The following is a 17,745-nucleotide window of genomic DNA, read 5'->3' on the forward strand; positions in this document are numbered from 1 at the left end:
GCTGTCTAATGGGCTAAAAGCAGTTTTCAGAGTATTAACACGCAGACATTACATCAATCATTCGAATGTTTCTTTCTGTAAGTATTGAAGCCAATCACTAACTTAACTGCATGAGCATTCAACCTTTCAAGGTTCAACACTCAAAGTGTCCAATGCTTGTTTGAGAGAAATGAGTGACAACTTGTGGTCTCCTGTTCTCATCACCTCACTTCTCATGCGGTAAAGTTGACCTGTGCATTAACCACCTTTGACTCGTGCCCAGCCTGTGAGGTGTGATCAGCCACTATAAGAAACAGATAGCACATGTCAATATACTGAGTCCCAGCTGCTCCACTTCAACCTCAGAGACAGCTTTTCTTTTTAGTGGCTTTTCATCTGTGACTAAACATTTCTCCTTTCATTTACTGATCTCGATCTTATTGATCTCTCTCTCCGGTCCCTGTTCTGGTTAATGTCTACTCCACTTACTCTTTCCGCGAAAAGGGCCTCAGATCTCTGCTGTTGACCTGAAGGTCCCTGAAAGGTCACCACCCCACCATATGAGGAAGCAGTACACACTGACAACAGCCATATAGCTGACACCTTTAAAAAGTTCAGCGTAGTTAGTCACATTCCTTCAGCCTCCGAACTTAATCCCCAAACCTACACCACCTAGACCTGTTGTCAGCAATTTGGGATTATATGTGTACCAGTTCATCGTGCATTGTTTGAATATGTGCAAATATGAAATTTGAGAGCTATGCTTCAGGAAAAGATTTCCTCGCATGTTGGTCTTTTTGAGAGGATAAATTCATCAGCAAGCATCACTCTTTCTGTTTTTTTATGTTTTGCAAAAAGAGAGCTTTGCGTATTTCGGAGACCATAAATGGTACAAACAATTTAAACTACAAGCAAACATGCTTATTTTCTGTGCCCATGCGGTATGTGTAGCATATGCCACGTGTTTGTTCTATCCCACAGCACTAGCGGCTAATTAAAAAGGGCTTAAGGGGCAGGGTGCTCGGCTTCCATTTTAGGGTTTTCACCCTTCTCATTTAGACTGCTATAGACTCCTGCAACAAAGCTAGTTATCACACATGACCACATGGATCCGTTTAGACTGTAGGATCCTAATGCTACTAATAGACATTAGAGACTCAAATATTGTACGTTTATGGCCATTTTACTAACGATTGTATTGTCTGTTGTTGCATGCATAACATCACTTCCTCACTTTTATGAGCAGTGACCAATCCCCTATTGGTTTTCTTTATGGTGTGTTATATAGACATATTTAACTTCTCAGTGGCATCTGTTCTGCTATGTTAAATATACAAGATGGTATGTGATATGCAAACCATCTAACCACAAATGTCACGCATTTAATTGTTTTGTCAAGGGGGCCATTTTTAGCTTAAAATTCCATTGGATGGAGCAATTATCTGTCTGCCTTTTATACGCATGTGGTAAAGTCTAAATAAAGTAAATAAACTGAATGGTAGGGTAAGGGTTATTCACACTGTAATGCATATCATATCAATTGCACGACTGTCAGGGTTTGCCACAGAAGTAGAAACCACAAAAACACGGACCGTGGATATGAAGTCACAACACCGACCTCGCCGTGCGGCGTTTTAAAGGTCACGTTCTTCCTGATCCCATTTTTGAAACCCTAGTTAGTGTGTAATGTTGCTATAAGAGCATAAATAATACCTGTAAAATGATAAAGCTCAAAGTTCACTGCCAGGCAATATATTTTCTTTAACAGAATTCAACTTTTAAAGCCTACAGCGAACGGCCGGTTTGGACTACAGCCCTCTATTTCCTGCTTTAATGATGTCAGTAAAACTGTTTTTTGACTAAACTCCGCCCACAGGAATACGTCAGTCGCCAGCTAAGCTAACGGCAAGCTAAGCTGCTATCGAATCACAACACACTAAACAAGCTACACAATCAGAACTCGATACATATTTCTGAAGGAGAGACTTCATAGAACAAGGAAGACATCAGCCCGTTTTGAGGACAGTGAAAACAGGTTTATACAGATAAGTAAATTGTGTGAAAAAGAAAATACATCGTTTTTTACACATGAAACATGAACACGTTATATTGCGCACGGTAAACGCAATCAAAGCTTCAAAAACACAGAAAAAACGAGACCTTTAAAGGAAACTTCTGCTGTCTGACAGAGTTTAGCCTTATTTTGGTAGTGATGTGTAAATAATTATATCTTACTGGTAAAAAGACTTAACATCGTTGCGTGTGTGAATAACAAATTTTTGTATGTACTTGTACAGTCATTCCGGTAAATTTATGGTAGGATTGACCGATAAATCGTCTGATGTTGCTTGCTATGCTTCTCAATGAATTATGGTGAAATGCCTTACATACAAAAGCCAGAGGGCGCTCTTGTGCAGAAATTTAATCTGAATTTTTGAAAGTTTTCTTTCAAAAGCAAACGCGCCACCCATATTGGTTCATTCACATCGCCCCACGTGAGGACGCGTCTGGTCGCGTCTTTGCATTAACTTTGTATGTAATCTACTCGCGCAAATCGTTGATCTCGCGTCTGGTGTGAACCCACAGTAAGAGTGCAGCTGCAGACCGATCTCCGCTTCACCGCGAATAGTGAGGAGCTCCCTGGTCTCTGCTTTATTCCAGTTTTCTTTCCAGTTTTCATTCTATTTTTTATTCCCTTTTTTTGTTGTGAACATTAATCTGCATTTGAAACGTCAGAGCGTTGAACGATAACTATGCCATTGCACCGACATATGCGTCACTAATACGACTTTTTTACGTCATCTTTCATCCCTTTATGCACACAGGAGGTGTTTCAGGACTAATCCCAGCAATATATTGGGCAGATACTTTTATCCAGCAATGTATTGGGCAGATGCTTTTATCCAAACCAACTTATAAAAGTGAGGAAAACCTCAAAGCAATCATCATATGGAAATCAATCCAATTGAAGGAGGAAGTAATTATTTGTGATAAGCATTTTATTAGGCAATAAATGACAACATCAAAGTGGCTTCTACAGGATCGTCTTAAGACTCCCATATAGTTTTCTACAAACTTTCACACCCGTTCGCTCCAGCTTTCAAATCAACAGCTCTCATCAATTAAACCACATTTTAATTAGGACTCCGCTGTGCCACTTGCTGTTGTTTACGGCCTTATTTATTTATGTTGCTTACACTTAGCGTCTATGACGGAAGGAGAAAGCAGGCAGATGAGGAAACGCAAGAGCGAGATGAGTGCCAACCTGTCTGGTGTGAGATATCAGTTGGCCTGAAAGCTTTTTTAAATTTCTAACAGTGCCTAACCTTCCCAAGCGTGAGCTGTAATGATAATACGCAAAACCACTTTTCCGTGAAGAACTGCGATTGATTAACGCAGGTAATAAATAGAGAGGCTTGCAGTTGTTACACATTACCAGAGTTTCCAAGCACATCTGGGTAACATTTACAACACTCAGCCTTGCATTATTAAACGCAGAAAGAAAAAGAAGTGGAGAAAAGGAGTGAACACCATACATGGTGGTTTTCAGTGATCCTGATCAGCAAAATTTTAAGCAGTTTAGTTTAGCTCAGGGTGAAGGCTATATCATTTTTAAAAGTGGGTGTTGATAGAGGTGGGACTTTGTGCGCGTTTAAGCTGACATCAAACTGATCTGAAAATGTTTATGTTATCCAAAATTTTTGCGTACATTGTCCACTGGACCCCTAGCTGTTACTGAGGTGGTACCCTTTCAAAAGTTCATCTAAAAAGTTAATATGTTACATCAAAGGTACATACTGGTACCAGTATCTCTGTTTCTAAGTGGTACATATTTTCATAGCTAAAAACTAGGGATGCACGATATATCGGCCGACATATCGTTATCGGCTGATAACTGCTTATTTTTAATATTATCGGTTATCGGTCTGATAGCAAAATTAAGCAGAAAAATGAATGCCGATAAATGATGGATTATTTTGGTTTGTTGAACCACTTCACTTGCTCATTGCTGGCCATGTGGAGTTTGATTGGTGCTTTCTGTGACATAGCACGAAGTTGACACGTGTTTTCGGGCTTAAGAAGAGTATGCTAGTCTAGCACAAAGACAAGATGTCCGCGGTCTGGGAGTTTTTCATTGTGAAAATAATATGAATATTTATTGGCCTATATATATATATATCTCGGTTATCGCCCCCTAAATATAAAGAGTTATCGTTATCGCCCAAAATTTCCATATCGGTGCATCCCTACTAAAAACAATGTTATTTTGTGTATTTGGTATAATCCATTATTTTCCATACATCGTACATTTTTGTAACTCCAAATTTCCCTCTTTTTCTGAAACGCACTGATTCATGTACAAAATCTAAAAAGCGATGTGTCCCTGATTGGCCAGCTAATCTGTACGTTGGGATTGGCCTGAATACCTCTGACGTCAGCCGGAAATGTGACGCTCCTTACCATGTTTGAAAGATTCGGTCACAATGCAATGCTAACAGGAGTTAATTTACAGGCTGTGAGTCAAAGCGGGAAGAATTATGATAATGTCGGTTTTGTCTACATTACCAGTCCCAGGAAGTAAACCTTTGCCTACAATCCTCGTGTTTGTTGTAGTCCAAGAAAAGAGATTTACGTTGGAAACGATAACTCGCGTCATGGTTTACTTTGGGGTTTGTACCTTTTGCATATCGTTAAAGGGGACATTTCACAAGACTTTTTAAGATGTCAAATAAATCTTTGGTGTCCCCAGAGTACATATGTGAGGTTTTAGATCAAAAATCATATAGATAATTAATTCTAGCCAGTTAAAATTGTCATTAGGTGTAGGTGTGTGCAAAAATGTGCAGTTTTGGGTGTGTCCTTTAACATGCAAATCAGCTGATCTCTGCACTCAATGGCAGTGGCGTGGTTGGATAGTGCAGATAAAGGGGCGGTAATATCCCCTTCTGACATCACCAGGGGAGCCAAATTTCCATAGCCTATTTTTTTCACATGCTTGTGGAGAATGGTTTACCAAAACTAAGTTACTGTGTTGATCTTATTCACATTTTCTAGATTGATAAAAGCACTGAGGACCCAATTATAGCACTCAAACATGGAAAAAGTCAAATTTTCATGGTATGTCCCCTTTAACATGTACAAAACGTAAAAACGTGAATCGGATAATTGGTGCTCTTTAAAGGGTACTGCCTCGCCAGGCTTGGACCATTTTTTATAATTAAAAAGGTTATGCAGGTCAAACAGCAGGTCAAAGGACCATGTTGTGTTTAAAATAATGTTACGTTTTTTTCAAATATATAGCTGTTGTCTTGGCACCATGAGGAGAAAATGTGTATTCTCCACACTGAAAACCGTTCCTTTAATTGTAACCAAAATGTCCTTTGGTGTCTTAAATTCAAATCAGCTGCATTGGTTTCTCCTGGCAGCCATAATGTTATCAAAAGACCAGCTGGTCTGAACAAAGGGGACATCCTTTTTAGTGCAACTGTATAGTTTCTGTATGAATGGAAGGCAGACTTTTAATGCAAATTGCGGTTTGTAAATCCATGTAAATCGATTTAGATGAAGAAATATTTGAATAGGTTTGTGCTTCCACATGCCATAGGAAATCCTGCTTTTTCTGATTTGCTCTGTGTCAACTTGATTTAGGATCAGTGTCACTCTGTGAGTGGTAAGTTCTGGTGCAGATGTGACAAACCATGCACAGCTGTGGATCGGGCTGTATCTTAAACCTTTTGTGAACACTTAGAATTTTCTCAGTCTTTCCTGTCAGTGAATGCAGTCTATGCTGTCAGACCTGACACATCAAAGCACACTTGAGGTTTACCCATCTGCTCTTGGCATATCAAGGCAATATGTCTGAATGGCTTATTTAGATTATTCTGTCTTCTTCGGTGTCTGCATGCTGGCCTGTTCTTATACGATTAGTTCTGTATGTGCAAGTGACACAGAACATATTAATGCATAGGCTTTCGCAACCATTACACCTGGTGTCCCCATCTGTGTGTCTTCAATTCTCATTGTTTTTTGTGATTCATTTTGACTCATTTTTTAATACTCTTTACCCTTCTCTATCTCCTCCCCTACTTGTTTACAGGGAATCTGAAGAATGTAGTTTAGGAGTGGGCTCCCAGCTCATGTTTCCAAATCAGGCCCTGCTCCTCTAATGAAGACAGTATGTCGGATTCATCGCCAGAAGGGAGCTTGGAAAACATTACTTGAATGTTTCCAGGGAACATTTTTTAAATGCAGAAACAGGCCCAACTGGAGTATGTGTTTAAAAGGTTATATATTTTTTATTTTTTCAAATCCTAAGCCATTTACAGATGAAACGCAAACTTGGATGTTATATGGTTTTATTGAGGTATATCAAATATGACGTACATGTTTGTTTGTTGCTCTTTCTACTTTAGATAATTTCAAAGTAAAGAATAGCGAAAGGCAAGTCTTTTTCAAGATTGTAGTGTCCTATCACAGATATATTTCACTGTACGTAAACCACGGTTCAAATGGGAAGAATGTGTCACTGAAGTCTTTGTTTGTGACCGCAAAGCCCTCAGTCAACTCATTCACACTCTCACATTCTGACACCTCCAAGGCGTAGACTATAATATTGCGAGTTATTGAATTACTAATGTTGTTTTTATGGCAAGTCTGTGAGATTGTTAATTTATACTGTCAACCATCTTTTACAACATTTAAATGCAATAACAACAGTAATGTTGCTGTGGTGCTAGTCACCATTGCGTTGTTTATGAATTGAGTAGCCCATGTTAAATTTAACAGACAAACTGACCAATTTTCAAGTCACGTTGGTTTCATGAACTGTTTTATGTTTCCTGTATGGCATGCATTTTACTGCAATGTTTATGAACTTGTGATTTATGAGTCCAAATACTGTGTTTTTATGCTCTGTCACCTTTTCATTTTTATATAAATGCTCTTCTGTTATATATTAAAATACAAATAAGCAATTGTGTGGCATTTTTTCATGTTGCTTTTCCATTGAGTCGCGCAAGATGCTTTACAAGTGTGGGCTGCCAATGTGGAAGTCCTCTTCTTTTTAGCATGATATTTATGGATGTCTTGGTTTCATAGGTTTCTCTGAATGGCACACAGTGTGTGATTCATTAAGTACTTTATTAGCTTTAAGAGATGGGGTTTGTTTCTTTTCATGTCTAATAAACTGATCCATGCGAGCAAAAGAGCACAGTAAATGTAACACAATGAAGTGTAGAGACAGGACTGATTTCAGCAGCTCATCTATTAAAACCTTTATATGAGTAGAACCACTTTATTTTTGTCCCCCAGTGCTTTAAAAGGGATTTAATGCATTATTTATAACACTTTTAGGATTAAGCATGATTTCCAAAAGCTAGATTTTAATAAACTACCTGCATTAAGCATCTAATTCATCTAATCAGAAAACGGTTGAAAATCCCGTTGCGTCTCTTGACTGGCTGTCTGCTGTACAGGCACCTGCTCCGTAGTTGTATGTTTGACATCCCAACGAAATTATGCAAAGTGTTCATCTGTCTACCCTGGACACGTGCTCAACCTTTCACTCTGACGCTCATAAACTGTCACCTCACCGATCATCTATTCATTTAGCCATAAATAAAATACGTAATGCGGATACGTTTTTCCTCAACATTGGTTTGACGTGAAATAGCCTATTCGAGGTGTCTGGCTCATTATTCTTCACAAAGGTAACCTATGACATGTGTTTTGACAACAAAGGGTATGTTAAAACCGTTTGTCTTATTTGCATAACGTTTCCCATAGGAGTGAGGCAAATCCCTACTCCTTTACCCGTCACTTCCCTCCTAATCTACATGTGAAGTGTCTTTATGAATGACGACAGATGCAGTCTTTAAAGCCTTTAAACGGAAAAGAAACCCGCCGTTTTATTGCAGCTCTTTTCTTTGGAAATATTGATTAGAAACTCGAGAGTTAAACGTGAACCTGCTTGTATTACCAGAAGTACATTTATCTTAATTCCAAATCCAAGACAATTTAATAATGTTTACTTTTTTTGCTTAAGCTACAACTAACTTGGATGAAATACAAAAATCATTAATTTGGAAACTTATCTTACATGTTTATGCTCAGTCTCCCATCTAGATGTTATTTTCCTGCCTTTGAAATAAATGTGTGTCTATGAATGATGATTTTTAAGTGAGCTATTATGGGAACCGTGATTGAAGTGTGTAGTGTAGTGTCTACAAAAGCGAGCATCTGTCCTTTCTGCGCACTTTAGTATGGTGATCATTAAATCACGGATGTGGATCTACATTAATCTGTGATGTAAATGTGTATATTTCCACATTAAACACATTTTACGAAGTATAAATGAGACTTTTTAATCGATGTTTTTAAAACTGTAATTTTTTGTTGCCCTGAAATCCTTGCCTTTATGTATTTAAAATAGTTAAACACGAGCATTGGTTACAATGCATCTGTTACTGTCGTTGTTATTATTATCGTGAGCTTGTTTATTATAAAGTAAAATTACAAAAAATGCTTAAAAATAGGACAAATTGTTTGTTATTTGTTAGCTCACACCTGCCCCTTCGACTTATTTTTCTTCTCAGTCCGGTTCCATCGATACTCCATGTCGTGTTTTAGAGCGGACTCGGATCTCTTGAGAGAGTCGAGTGTGTATTTAGGCTAATACCTTTGATTCAGTAACAGTTCATTGAGGGAGCTCTGGTGGAGCAGCACAGGAAAGCCTGGAAATATTTCTCAGACTTCGTATTCAGCCTTGACTTCACATTTGTACATGACAAATACAGCAATAGCTTATTGGAACGGGTTTATTTTTGCGCACCACTTACTTTATAAATAAATACTTTTTTCGTCACACTGGATTTACAAAACCAACGCAAGTCGGCAATTTCTCCCATCAAGGCAAGTTAAGCAACAAACTATTTAAGTAGCCTATTTTTTTGTTTTATTGTACATTGTAGTATTTTATATATGTAGTGATATACTGTATTTCCTTTAAAATTATCTCAGGTGTAGTTGTGTTTAGTTTTTATGTCTGACTAATTGACATTTAAGGTGATAATTATAGGGAAGAGAGAGAGAAATTTGTGTGCAGTACATATTGCAAATCATTAACTCAAGCAAATCCACTCATGAATATTATGCAATAACTTTAGTTGTGTTTTATTCCCTGTATAAGTCATTTAAGTGAATGACTTACTCTGTTTCATCTTAATTGATGAATAATTGACTGATTTAACTGACACAGATAACCTCTCATTGAGCTCCAGGCAGGCAGGTATTGGGGCACAGGTTTGAGACTGTGGGATATAAAAGGAGCATTGCACGAAAACTTAAACAATTTACAATCACAACATCTTTTTAAATTAGTCATATACATTTTTAGTAATATATTCAATTATCCATCTTTTTGCTGTCTTTAACAAATTCCAAACTACTATAAATTACTATTTTAAGGTACTTCATGCCTTAAGTTATAGTCTAATGATGATATTTAAGTTTTTTTTAAATCTATTTTTGTATCATTTGTACTAATGAAGTTACAAGGTTAACCATGTTGTATGTGACTGCTTCCAGGCCATGAATAATGAACACAATAAGCTAAACACAAAGATCTCAAGCTGAATGCCCTACAGCTGTCAGGGTCTGTGAGATGAGCCTGTGTGTGTGTTGCTGGTTGCTGGAGGTCTTTTGCAGCTGCATGCCAGCCTTCAGCAATTATGCCTTTTCTCAAAAAATAGACTTAAGTGGGGATGGAGGAGAAGCACTTAATCATATGTGCTTCACACAGTACTTTTCCTTTCAGTGTGTGTGTGCATGTGCTCACTCACACATAAGAGACAGAAAGGATATTGAGTCACAGGACAATGTCACAGATTCAGCAATTACCCCACATCTGAGACATCATGAATGGCTCTACAGATTATTTTATCATGTCATATGACTTGCTTCACTACTGAGCTATTGATACCCTCCTGTCTTGTGATCTCCTGTAATGCTGACAAATTATCTTTGCTTCTAAATTGCAAATCTTAATCATTCCTTTCATTTCCCTCAGGTGTTTCCAGGTGATGAGCTCACTTCTGCTGTCTAGTTCCACCATGAAGGACCGTGAATCCCTCTCCCTCCTGCACTACACCAATTCAGGAAAGACGAACCCTCAGTTCCCCTCTGCTGCCCTTCACCCCAGCACTCCTGTGTTGGCCAAACCCCAGCCTTTCTGCCTTCAGTCTGGTCAGCATCTCATAGCCTCCATGCAACTCCAAAAACTCAACAGTCACTATCAGAACCTGGGCGTATCTTCTGCAACTACCACTGGACCCAGCAGAGGATATGGAGCCTCTGTGTTGAGCCCAGGACAAATCGCTACCCCTGGAGCGGCACAGGCACCTGGGATCATTGATTCGGATCCTGTGGATGAAGAAGTTTTGATGTCACTAGTGGTCGAGCTGGGTTTGGACCGGGCTAATGAGCTTCCAGAGCTGTGGCTGGGTCAGAATGAGTTTGACTTCATTGCAGATGTACCGGCTGGTTGCTGACCCTCTCTGCTTTTCTTGGCTTCTGCTCGAAATCAAAGTGTCCACTGAATGGCAATTAGATTTGCCTTTGAAAATAATATTTAACCGTCAAGAGCTGGATACATATATTTGCTGTTTTGGAAACCAGACTAAAGAAACTTGAAGAGCTGTCTGATCTAAGTGAGACTTGTAGCTTTGTCAAAGTGGATGAAGAATTTATTTCTGAGAAAGTCACCAGGTCTGGGATTATGTTTGTAAAACAAGACTAACCACAGACGGGCACCAAACAGGTCATATGGCCAAGCCTTAAGACCCCCCCTTTCACAGAAGTCTATTATGTTCCTAAGCCCTCCCAACTCATCATGCTGTGTGTGATATAGATTTGAACTTTGCTCCCTAATGTAAGGATGGCGGGGGAGATATTCAATAAATATAGTTTGTGGAAGACAGCAGGTTTCAGTTACATTTGGTTGCTTGTTGCCTGTTGGTCTTACTTTTATTCTGATGAATAGTCAGATGGTGATACAGGTTATGTAGATTAAGACAGTTGTGAGTGTAAAGGATTTAGAAAATATCTCGCTAGAAGCTGTCATCGATGGTCACAGAGGAGATCCATGCTTTGGTGGTCACAGAGGAACTCGACCTGCTTAAATGCTTTCCATGGTTAAATATATAATGAGAAACGTGTCTGTTTACCCAACAGCCTTTATGCTGTGATGGGCTTCTTTATTTAAATAAAAAAATTAACATGCTTATTCCAAAAATAAAAATTGCCTACCAATGCATTCTAATATTTTCCTGAAGTCTACTTTTTCTTTTCTGATTTTTTTTAGTGTTGTAGGCTGTATGAATAAAATAGTTTAAGGTAATGTAGATTTAAACAGGCCTTTTCCACAATTTGACCTTTTTGCATGCTTTATCCATTTTTATGGATTATCCATGTGAAGACTAAAATATTTTTTGTCTGACATTTGTCTTTATTTTGTAATTTGAGATTTACAGAAACTTAATCAAATATTTTCGTTTAGCACTTTTCTTTTGACCATTTATTTTTCTACATAAGAGATTACATATTATATTTAAATGTGTGTACTTTTTGTATTTTTGAATGTCAGAAAATAAAGCAAACAAAGCATAACCTTTTGTCTCTTTCTTTCCCATAACACTTTTATTGAGATTTTTGACACACAAATTCTGTGAGTAGCAGCCTAACAATGGGTGCCAGACCTTAAACAATAAAAAGTGTCAAAAGACAATGTAACGTAATATGGTGATTTTTTTAACCCCTTCAGACCCTGTGTCCACTGGAATGGACATCACATGTTTTGTGGTTCAAACCAATAAAAAAATCTGATCAACCGATCAAAATAAGGCACACTGATTAAAACTGGAAAAAATAAGGTCTGAGGGGGTTAATAAATAATTTAATTCAGATTGTACCCATTCAAAAAGTGTTTAATTTTTAATTTGTAATTAACTTTTTGCACAGTGCCGCATGTCCAACTGGTTATTACTGCCATCTAGTGGCCATATCATTAACACACAGCGCCTCTTCAGAAGTAGGCATGCATATTCTTTATAGGAAAAAGAAGAAAAGACTGTCACTAAATATAAAAGTTTAGCGGGCCCTCCTTTTCCAATATTAGAGCAGCCCTGTTATCAAGCCTGGAGGTTGAAATACATTGTATAAATTGTGTCTTTTTCCTCTGTTTTTCATGATTTCAGATTTTTGAGGACTCTTATAATGATTGACATATTGTATTTACATTATTTTATTTATACATTTACAATACATCAGCATACATGTCTTGCACAGGTGTTTGTTACACAACTAATTCCCCATTGCCAAAACTAAAGTAGAGTAAATTTTACAGTGCCCAATTTTTTTATCAGTGTCCATTCTCCTTTTAGTTTTGGACAGAAAATACCAGGCTAATTGTTTTTGTGCAGATTACAGAACGTATGGTTTTCTTTCAGACACTCATTCTAATACATTTTTATTTTTTTATTATTTTATTGCTTTTTTTTCACAAAGGCAGACCAATGCAATCTAAGCCCAATTATAGTGTTTTTTTTTTGCTTATATAAAGTCCCAAGCAATTTTTTTTTTTAGATGTTTTCTTTTCCTTTTTTTATTTTAAAAGCTGTGTTTAATTTAAATTGTTTGATGTGAGCTTTAGGAACTGTGATTATTGGGGATAGGTTTTTGATCAGCCCAGACCTATCCCTTTTCGAATAAGGTGAGCTTTTTGTTAATTTGATATTTTTGTGTGTTGTAATTTACTTTTCCTTTTCCTCAGTTCGAAATAAAAAATAAACGAATAAAATAAAATTCTAAACATACGCGAAAGCATTATAAACATACATTTTTATCAAATTAATTTTAATAAAATAATTTTTACTGTGAATGTTTGTTATGGATATATAAAGTGTTCTATAAACCTCCCCGCTAGATGGCAGACGCTCGTACTGGCGTTACAAAAAGGTGTGATTGTCCCTCTTTGCTACCGGTAGTTCAGTTTATCTTCCTCTGACAGGAAGTGAGTGGTCCTTTTCCGCAGACTCCAACATGGTGAGTGCATAACATTCACGATTCCCCTCTAAAGTAATCCACAATCATCAGAGTTTTAGAGGAGTGATATATAACATTTATGTTCCAAATGTTACCCTTTTACCACATAAAAGACAAGTGCTGCATATATTTCCGTGATAAAGTGTCGATGGATTGTTTTAAAGATTATCAAGAACAGTAGATTCAATCAGTCGCTCTCCACTGTTAGCGCTAAACGGGACTTGCCATTTTATTATGCTGTATTGAGATTTAACTCGCTTCAAAAGCTTAACTACGCAGTAAATGTTTTTAAATGACTTTACGTGTAACTTTATACGTATTAATAATCGCGCTTTATATTTCAAGTATCAGTTAGCTGGGGATTGCTAACGGCCTTGGCTATCGAGTGTATGTAACGTTACCGGGCTCAAGACAGTTTTACATCTATGCTATCTTGTTTAATACACAATTAAACTGACCTGTCTCTCGTGCAGGCCCGAGGACCGAAGAAGCATCTGAAGCGCGTGGCAGCTCCTAAACACTGGATGCTGGACAAGCTCACTGGAGTCTTTGTAAGTGTTGCACGTGTATTTGACGCATTTAATTTCTAAACGCACGTTCCTGTTTGACGGGGTCTAAACAATTCCAAAGTCTGAATTGTTGTTTATATTGAGTCTTGCTGTTATTATCGGTTTCTTAGGCTCCTCGTCCATCCACCGGTCCCCACAAGCTGAGGGAGTGCCTGCCCCTCATCATTTTTCTGAGAAACCGTCTCAAGTACGCCCTGACTGGAGATGAGGTCAAGAAAATCTGCATGCAGAGGTTCATCAAGATCGATGGCAAGGTCCGCACAGACATCACCTACCCCACTGGGTTCATGGGTAAGTTCTGTTGTTGTTTTAAGACACCTTTGCACAACAGTTGTCCATTTAATGACCTGTGGAAATTACAGGACATTTACATTAATGCGGATTGCAGCATGCATTTTTCTTGAGGTCCCGTGCCTAAGATTGACTAAAATACTATAACCTCTTCATTGCAATTCACAATTTGTAGTGTCAACAGTCATGATTGGATATAAACGGGGTTCCAGACAAACTTTTTTTCACTAGAAGCACAGTGACCCCCAACTGAATTTTAGGGACACAACCAGAAAATGTAGGGGCACACACCGTAAATCATCATGCTTATCAAATATTCACATTTTTACTAATTTCCACTGTGTTAAATAATAAATACTTTGATGATAGATGCAGAAAGTACAATGTGCTGTTTCAAATTCAGTGTCACATCACAAAAAAGGTCAAATTTACTGGTCGCACATCTGTTACTGAACAGGGCGCAACGTAAATCTCTCTTGGCTGTTTTAAGCTTTCTGGGATGTCATTTTTACTCCAATTCAGTTGTTTTCAGTACACCGATCGTGATATGGGGTACGCACCCATTAGTTTTTGATTGGCTGTCCATTCTAAGTCACAAAATTCTAACCCTGCTTCGTTTCATGCTGCATGCGTTTGGCACCGCAATGTGGGGTTAGCCCCGCAAAAGCAGGTTATTCCTAGGTTAAGCCCTTAAGCGTGTTGGTGACATGGGCATTTCATCATCATCACAGATAGAACATCAGTATTATATGCAAGTTACATTTGTATTATTGATGAATTGTCACAATAATTCTTCAGATTCATAACTAACAACAGTGTTAAATGAAAAGAGAATGACCTAGCAATTTATTGCGACATGGATAAATTGTCTGAATTTGGTGCTTTTTCCAAGTGGTCATACTGTTGTTTTTGCTTTTACAAGTTGTAATCATGGATGATATCTCCTTGATTCCTCTCTTAATGTAATATGGACCCAGAATTAACTTTCATATGATCTTGGAGCGTTGTTTTCATCCACAACTATTTAATCCATTTAAGTATTTTGAAATTAAATTACTGAAGTTGTAGGTGTCATATTTAGGATGTTATGATTTTAGTCTATACTTTTTTTGTAAATTGTCATCTGGGTGCTCAAATGCCGTTGGTTGGCTGCATTTGTATTAATGGAAATGCAAGGTTTATTATGCAACTACAGTATAAAGTTTATGATGCATTATAATTGGATCTCAAACCGTTGTGTTAATGCATAACTGCTAATATTGCATTTATTTGTTAAAACACACTCCTCAATGTTTTCATGCATCCAAACTTTCCTAGTGCTAGCACGGTTTTAATCTGCTTTGATGTATTGTCAAGCTCAGGTGATGTAAAGTGTTATTAACCACAATTTTTTTTAAATCAGAATCTGATTATCATGAGTGAATGAAATTGTTTTAGATGTGATCAGCATTGAGAAGACAGGAGAAAACTTCAGGCTGATTTATGATTGTAAGGGACGCTTCACAGTTCATCGCATCACAAATGAGGAAGCCAAGGTGAGATTGAGTTATTTTTGTACTGCCAATGTCCTCTGTATAGATCTAGTAAAGATTGATAAGATCAGATTTGGTGTGAGGGTGAAAATGTTTTAAAGTAATACTTCTGTCCTGATTTCCCTTTTAGTACAAGTTGTGCAAGGTGAGGAAAATTCTCGTTGGCACGAAGGGAATCCCACATCTGGTCACCCATGATGCCCGCACCATTCGCTACCCTGACCCTATGATCAAGGTCAACGACACTGTCCGCATTGACTTGGAAACTGGCAAAGTTACAGATTTCATCAAGTTCGAGACCGGTTAGTGACTAGAAAAGTCCTTTACTTTAGTTGTGCTGCTCGCTTGTTTTAATCACGTCACTTAAGTATCCTTTTCTCTTTCCTCTGTTTAAATAGGTAACATGTGCATGGTGACAGGAGGTGCTAACTTGGGGCGTATTGGTGTGATCACCAATAGAGAGAAGCATCCTGGCTCCTTTGATGTGGTGCACGTTAAGGACAGTACTGGCAACAACTTTGCCACCAGGCTCTCCAACATTTTTGTCATTGGCAAGGTGAGTTGAAGATGATACACAAGTCTGTTTTGCTGTGTTTGATAAGTGGATAAATCGTCTAACATTTAACAAGCAAAGGTTTACCATGCGTCTCTAAAATGTGACATTTAGTGCCAATCTTACTGGTTTAATTATTTTAGGCCTTGTCGCAGGTAAGGCTTACTGTGCTTTCACACCGCCACCGGCAAGAGTGTCAAAAAAAGTTCTGGCTGCCCTGCCGACGACGCTATAGAAAATGTGTAATGGACGCTTTGACGATTGAATGCATTCTCTGGAATCCTCTCAAGCGGGGGTTTCTGCCTTACGATTGGTTGCCGCCGAATCGTGTCATAGCTCATTAACATAAAGACGAGCTGTACCGCACCATACATGACGCACTTACCAGAGCTCGCTGTCGTCTTTCATTGAAAATAAATGACTTCCAGCCACTTTGACGCTCTCGCCGGTGGTGGTGTGAAAGCACAGTTAAGCCTAGTCCCAGACTAAAATGGATGTTTGAGCTGTCTTAACTGACAACAGCTTGCTCTGATGTATCTTAAAATATATCAGCTTCATTGTTTTGTCTCAAGATGCGCACCAATGTTTTTTCTTGGTGACGTTTTAAAAGCTACTTGCTGTCATATTACAGGCCTAATCCTGGCTTAATCTAAACCTTGTCTGTGAAACCATGCTCTAGTTTTAAATAACCCGGCCCTTTAAAAATCCATGGTTCATTAAAAATGCTGAGCTTTTTTTGTGTCTAAGAGAAATGCTGTTTTTTTGTGCTGATCCGCACTAGTCTTTTAAGTGCTCTGAACTTTGTGTGCTGAAAAATATTCTTTTTTACTTTTCTGTAATTTTTTAACTTGGTAGACACACATGTAGTGCTTTTCTGGTATGTTTTCTTTAAACATTGTGTGATTTTGTTATAAGGGGAAAGGTGATGCTCCTAGTGTAAAAGTCAGCTGCATTATTTTTTGTGTGTGATCAACCTTTATTGAATGAAGTGTAAATGTGCAAGTTTCTTATTTTGCTTACACAATGGTTAATAACTTCTAATACTTACATGGTTCTTTCATCAGGGCAACAAGCCATGGGTGTCTATTCCTCGTGGAAAGGGTATCCGCCTGTCCATTGCTGAGGAGAGAGACAAGAGACTGGCTGCCAAACAGAGCAGCAGCTAAGTCAACAGACCTAGTGTGCAACCGTGATTTCAAATAAAAAAATTATTTACAACTTTGAGTTGTGTGTCTTTTGTGGTAAAGTCTTTTTAGTGTACGGTTTATAATTCAGGTGTTCTGAGTTCTTATGAACGCTACATTTGTCTAGTAAAGCTAGTTGCTTATTTTTTTTTAAAGATTTGGAAAGTTTAAAAACAGTTTAGCCAATAGTTTGGTCAAACAAATCTATTGTGTATTTGCAAAACAGACTAGATGATGCACTATGGGCATGATGTGAGATTTTTTTGTAAAACATCCAAAGTAGTAACTGTTCAGCATTAACTCTTGTAATAACTTTGACAATGTATACAATTGTGTTGGATGATTTGATATCAGCTAAGTTTGTAGGATTTCAATAATGGTTTGAATAATGGTAAAAATGTTTGATAGTTTGAAGCACACCTGTGTTTGTTGTCTTGTGCTTTATAGCTAAAGCTCATTTCCAGAAGGCCATATGGGTCCTGGTGAGCTTCAGCCTGTTTCTCCTGCAGCCTTTGGCCTGCTGATCTACAGCGGCTCAG

The 17,745-nt window shown here is 37.9% G+C and overlaps 3 protein-coding genes across 4 annotated transcripts in view; all 3 read left to right on the forward strand.

Annotated features, from left to right (window-relative positions):
- Nucleotides 1–10,182, forward strand: part of hdac8 (histone deacetylase 8) — a 28,071-nt gene extending 17,889 nt beyond the window's left edge. Inside the window, exon 11 of one of the 2 annotated variants that reach the window (XM_055210778.2) lies at nucleotides 10,046–10,182. In XM_055210778.2, the coding sequence (XP_055066753.1) occupies nucleotides 10,046–10,059 (14 nt within the window). In that variant the 3' untranslated portion in view covers nucleotides 10,060–10,182. Of the gene's footprint in view, nucleotides 1–6,076; nucleotides 6,954–10,045 lie in introns of those variants that run through there. The other variant, XM_055210772.2, reaches the window with a different exon arrangement.
- On the forward strand, nucleotides 10,059–11,643 carry cited1 (Cbp/p300-interacting transactivator, with Glu/Asp-rich carboxy-terminal domain, 1). The gene has a single exon (XM_055210792.2). It carries the CDS (start codon nucleotides 10,059–10,061, stop codon nucleotides 10,524–10,526), a length of 468 nt encoding a protein of 155 aa, XP_055066767.1. The 3' UTR covers nucleotides 10,527–11,643.
- A 1,373-nt stretch (nucleotides 11,644–13,016) lies between these two features.
- Nucleotides 13,017–17,240, forward strand: rps4x (ribosomal protein S4 X-linked). Its single transcript, XM_055210803.2, has 7 exons — nucleotides 13,017–13,077; nucleotides 13,551–13,628; nucleotides 13,757–13,937; nucleotides 15,375–15,472; nucleotides 15,600–15,771; nucleotides 15,868–16,025; nucleotides 17,087–17,240. The coding sequence occupies exons 1-7, from the start codon at nucleotides 13,075–13,077 to the stop codon at nucleotides 17,186–17,188; spliced, it is 792 nt and encodes a 263-aa protein (XP_055066778.1). The 5' UTR covers nucleotides 13,017–13,074; the 3' UTR covers nucleotides 17,189–17,240.
- The last annotated feature ends 505 nt before the right edge of the window (nucleotides 17,241–17,745 follow it).

Source organism: Misgurnus anguillicaudatus, chromosome 21 (genome assembly GCF_027580225.2).
Source record: "Misgurnus anguillicaudatus chromosome 21, ASM2758022v2, whole genome shotgun sequence".
NCBI classification, from domain to species: Eukaryota; Metazoa; Chordata; class Actinopteri; order Cypriniformes; family Cobitidae; genus Misgurnus; species Misgurnus anguillicaudatus.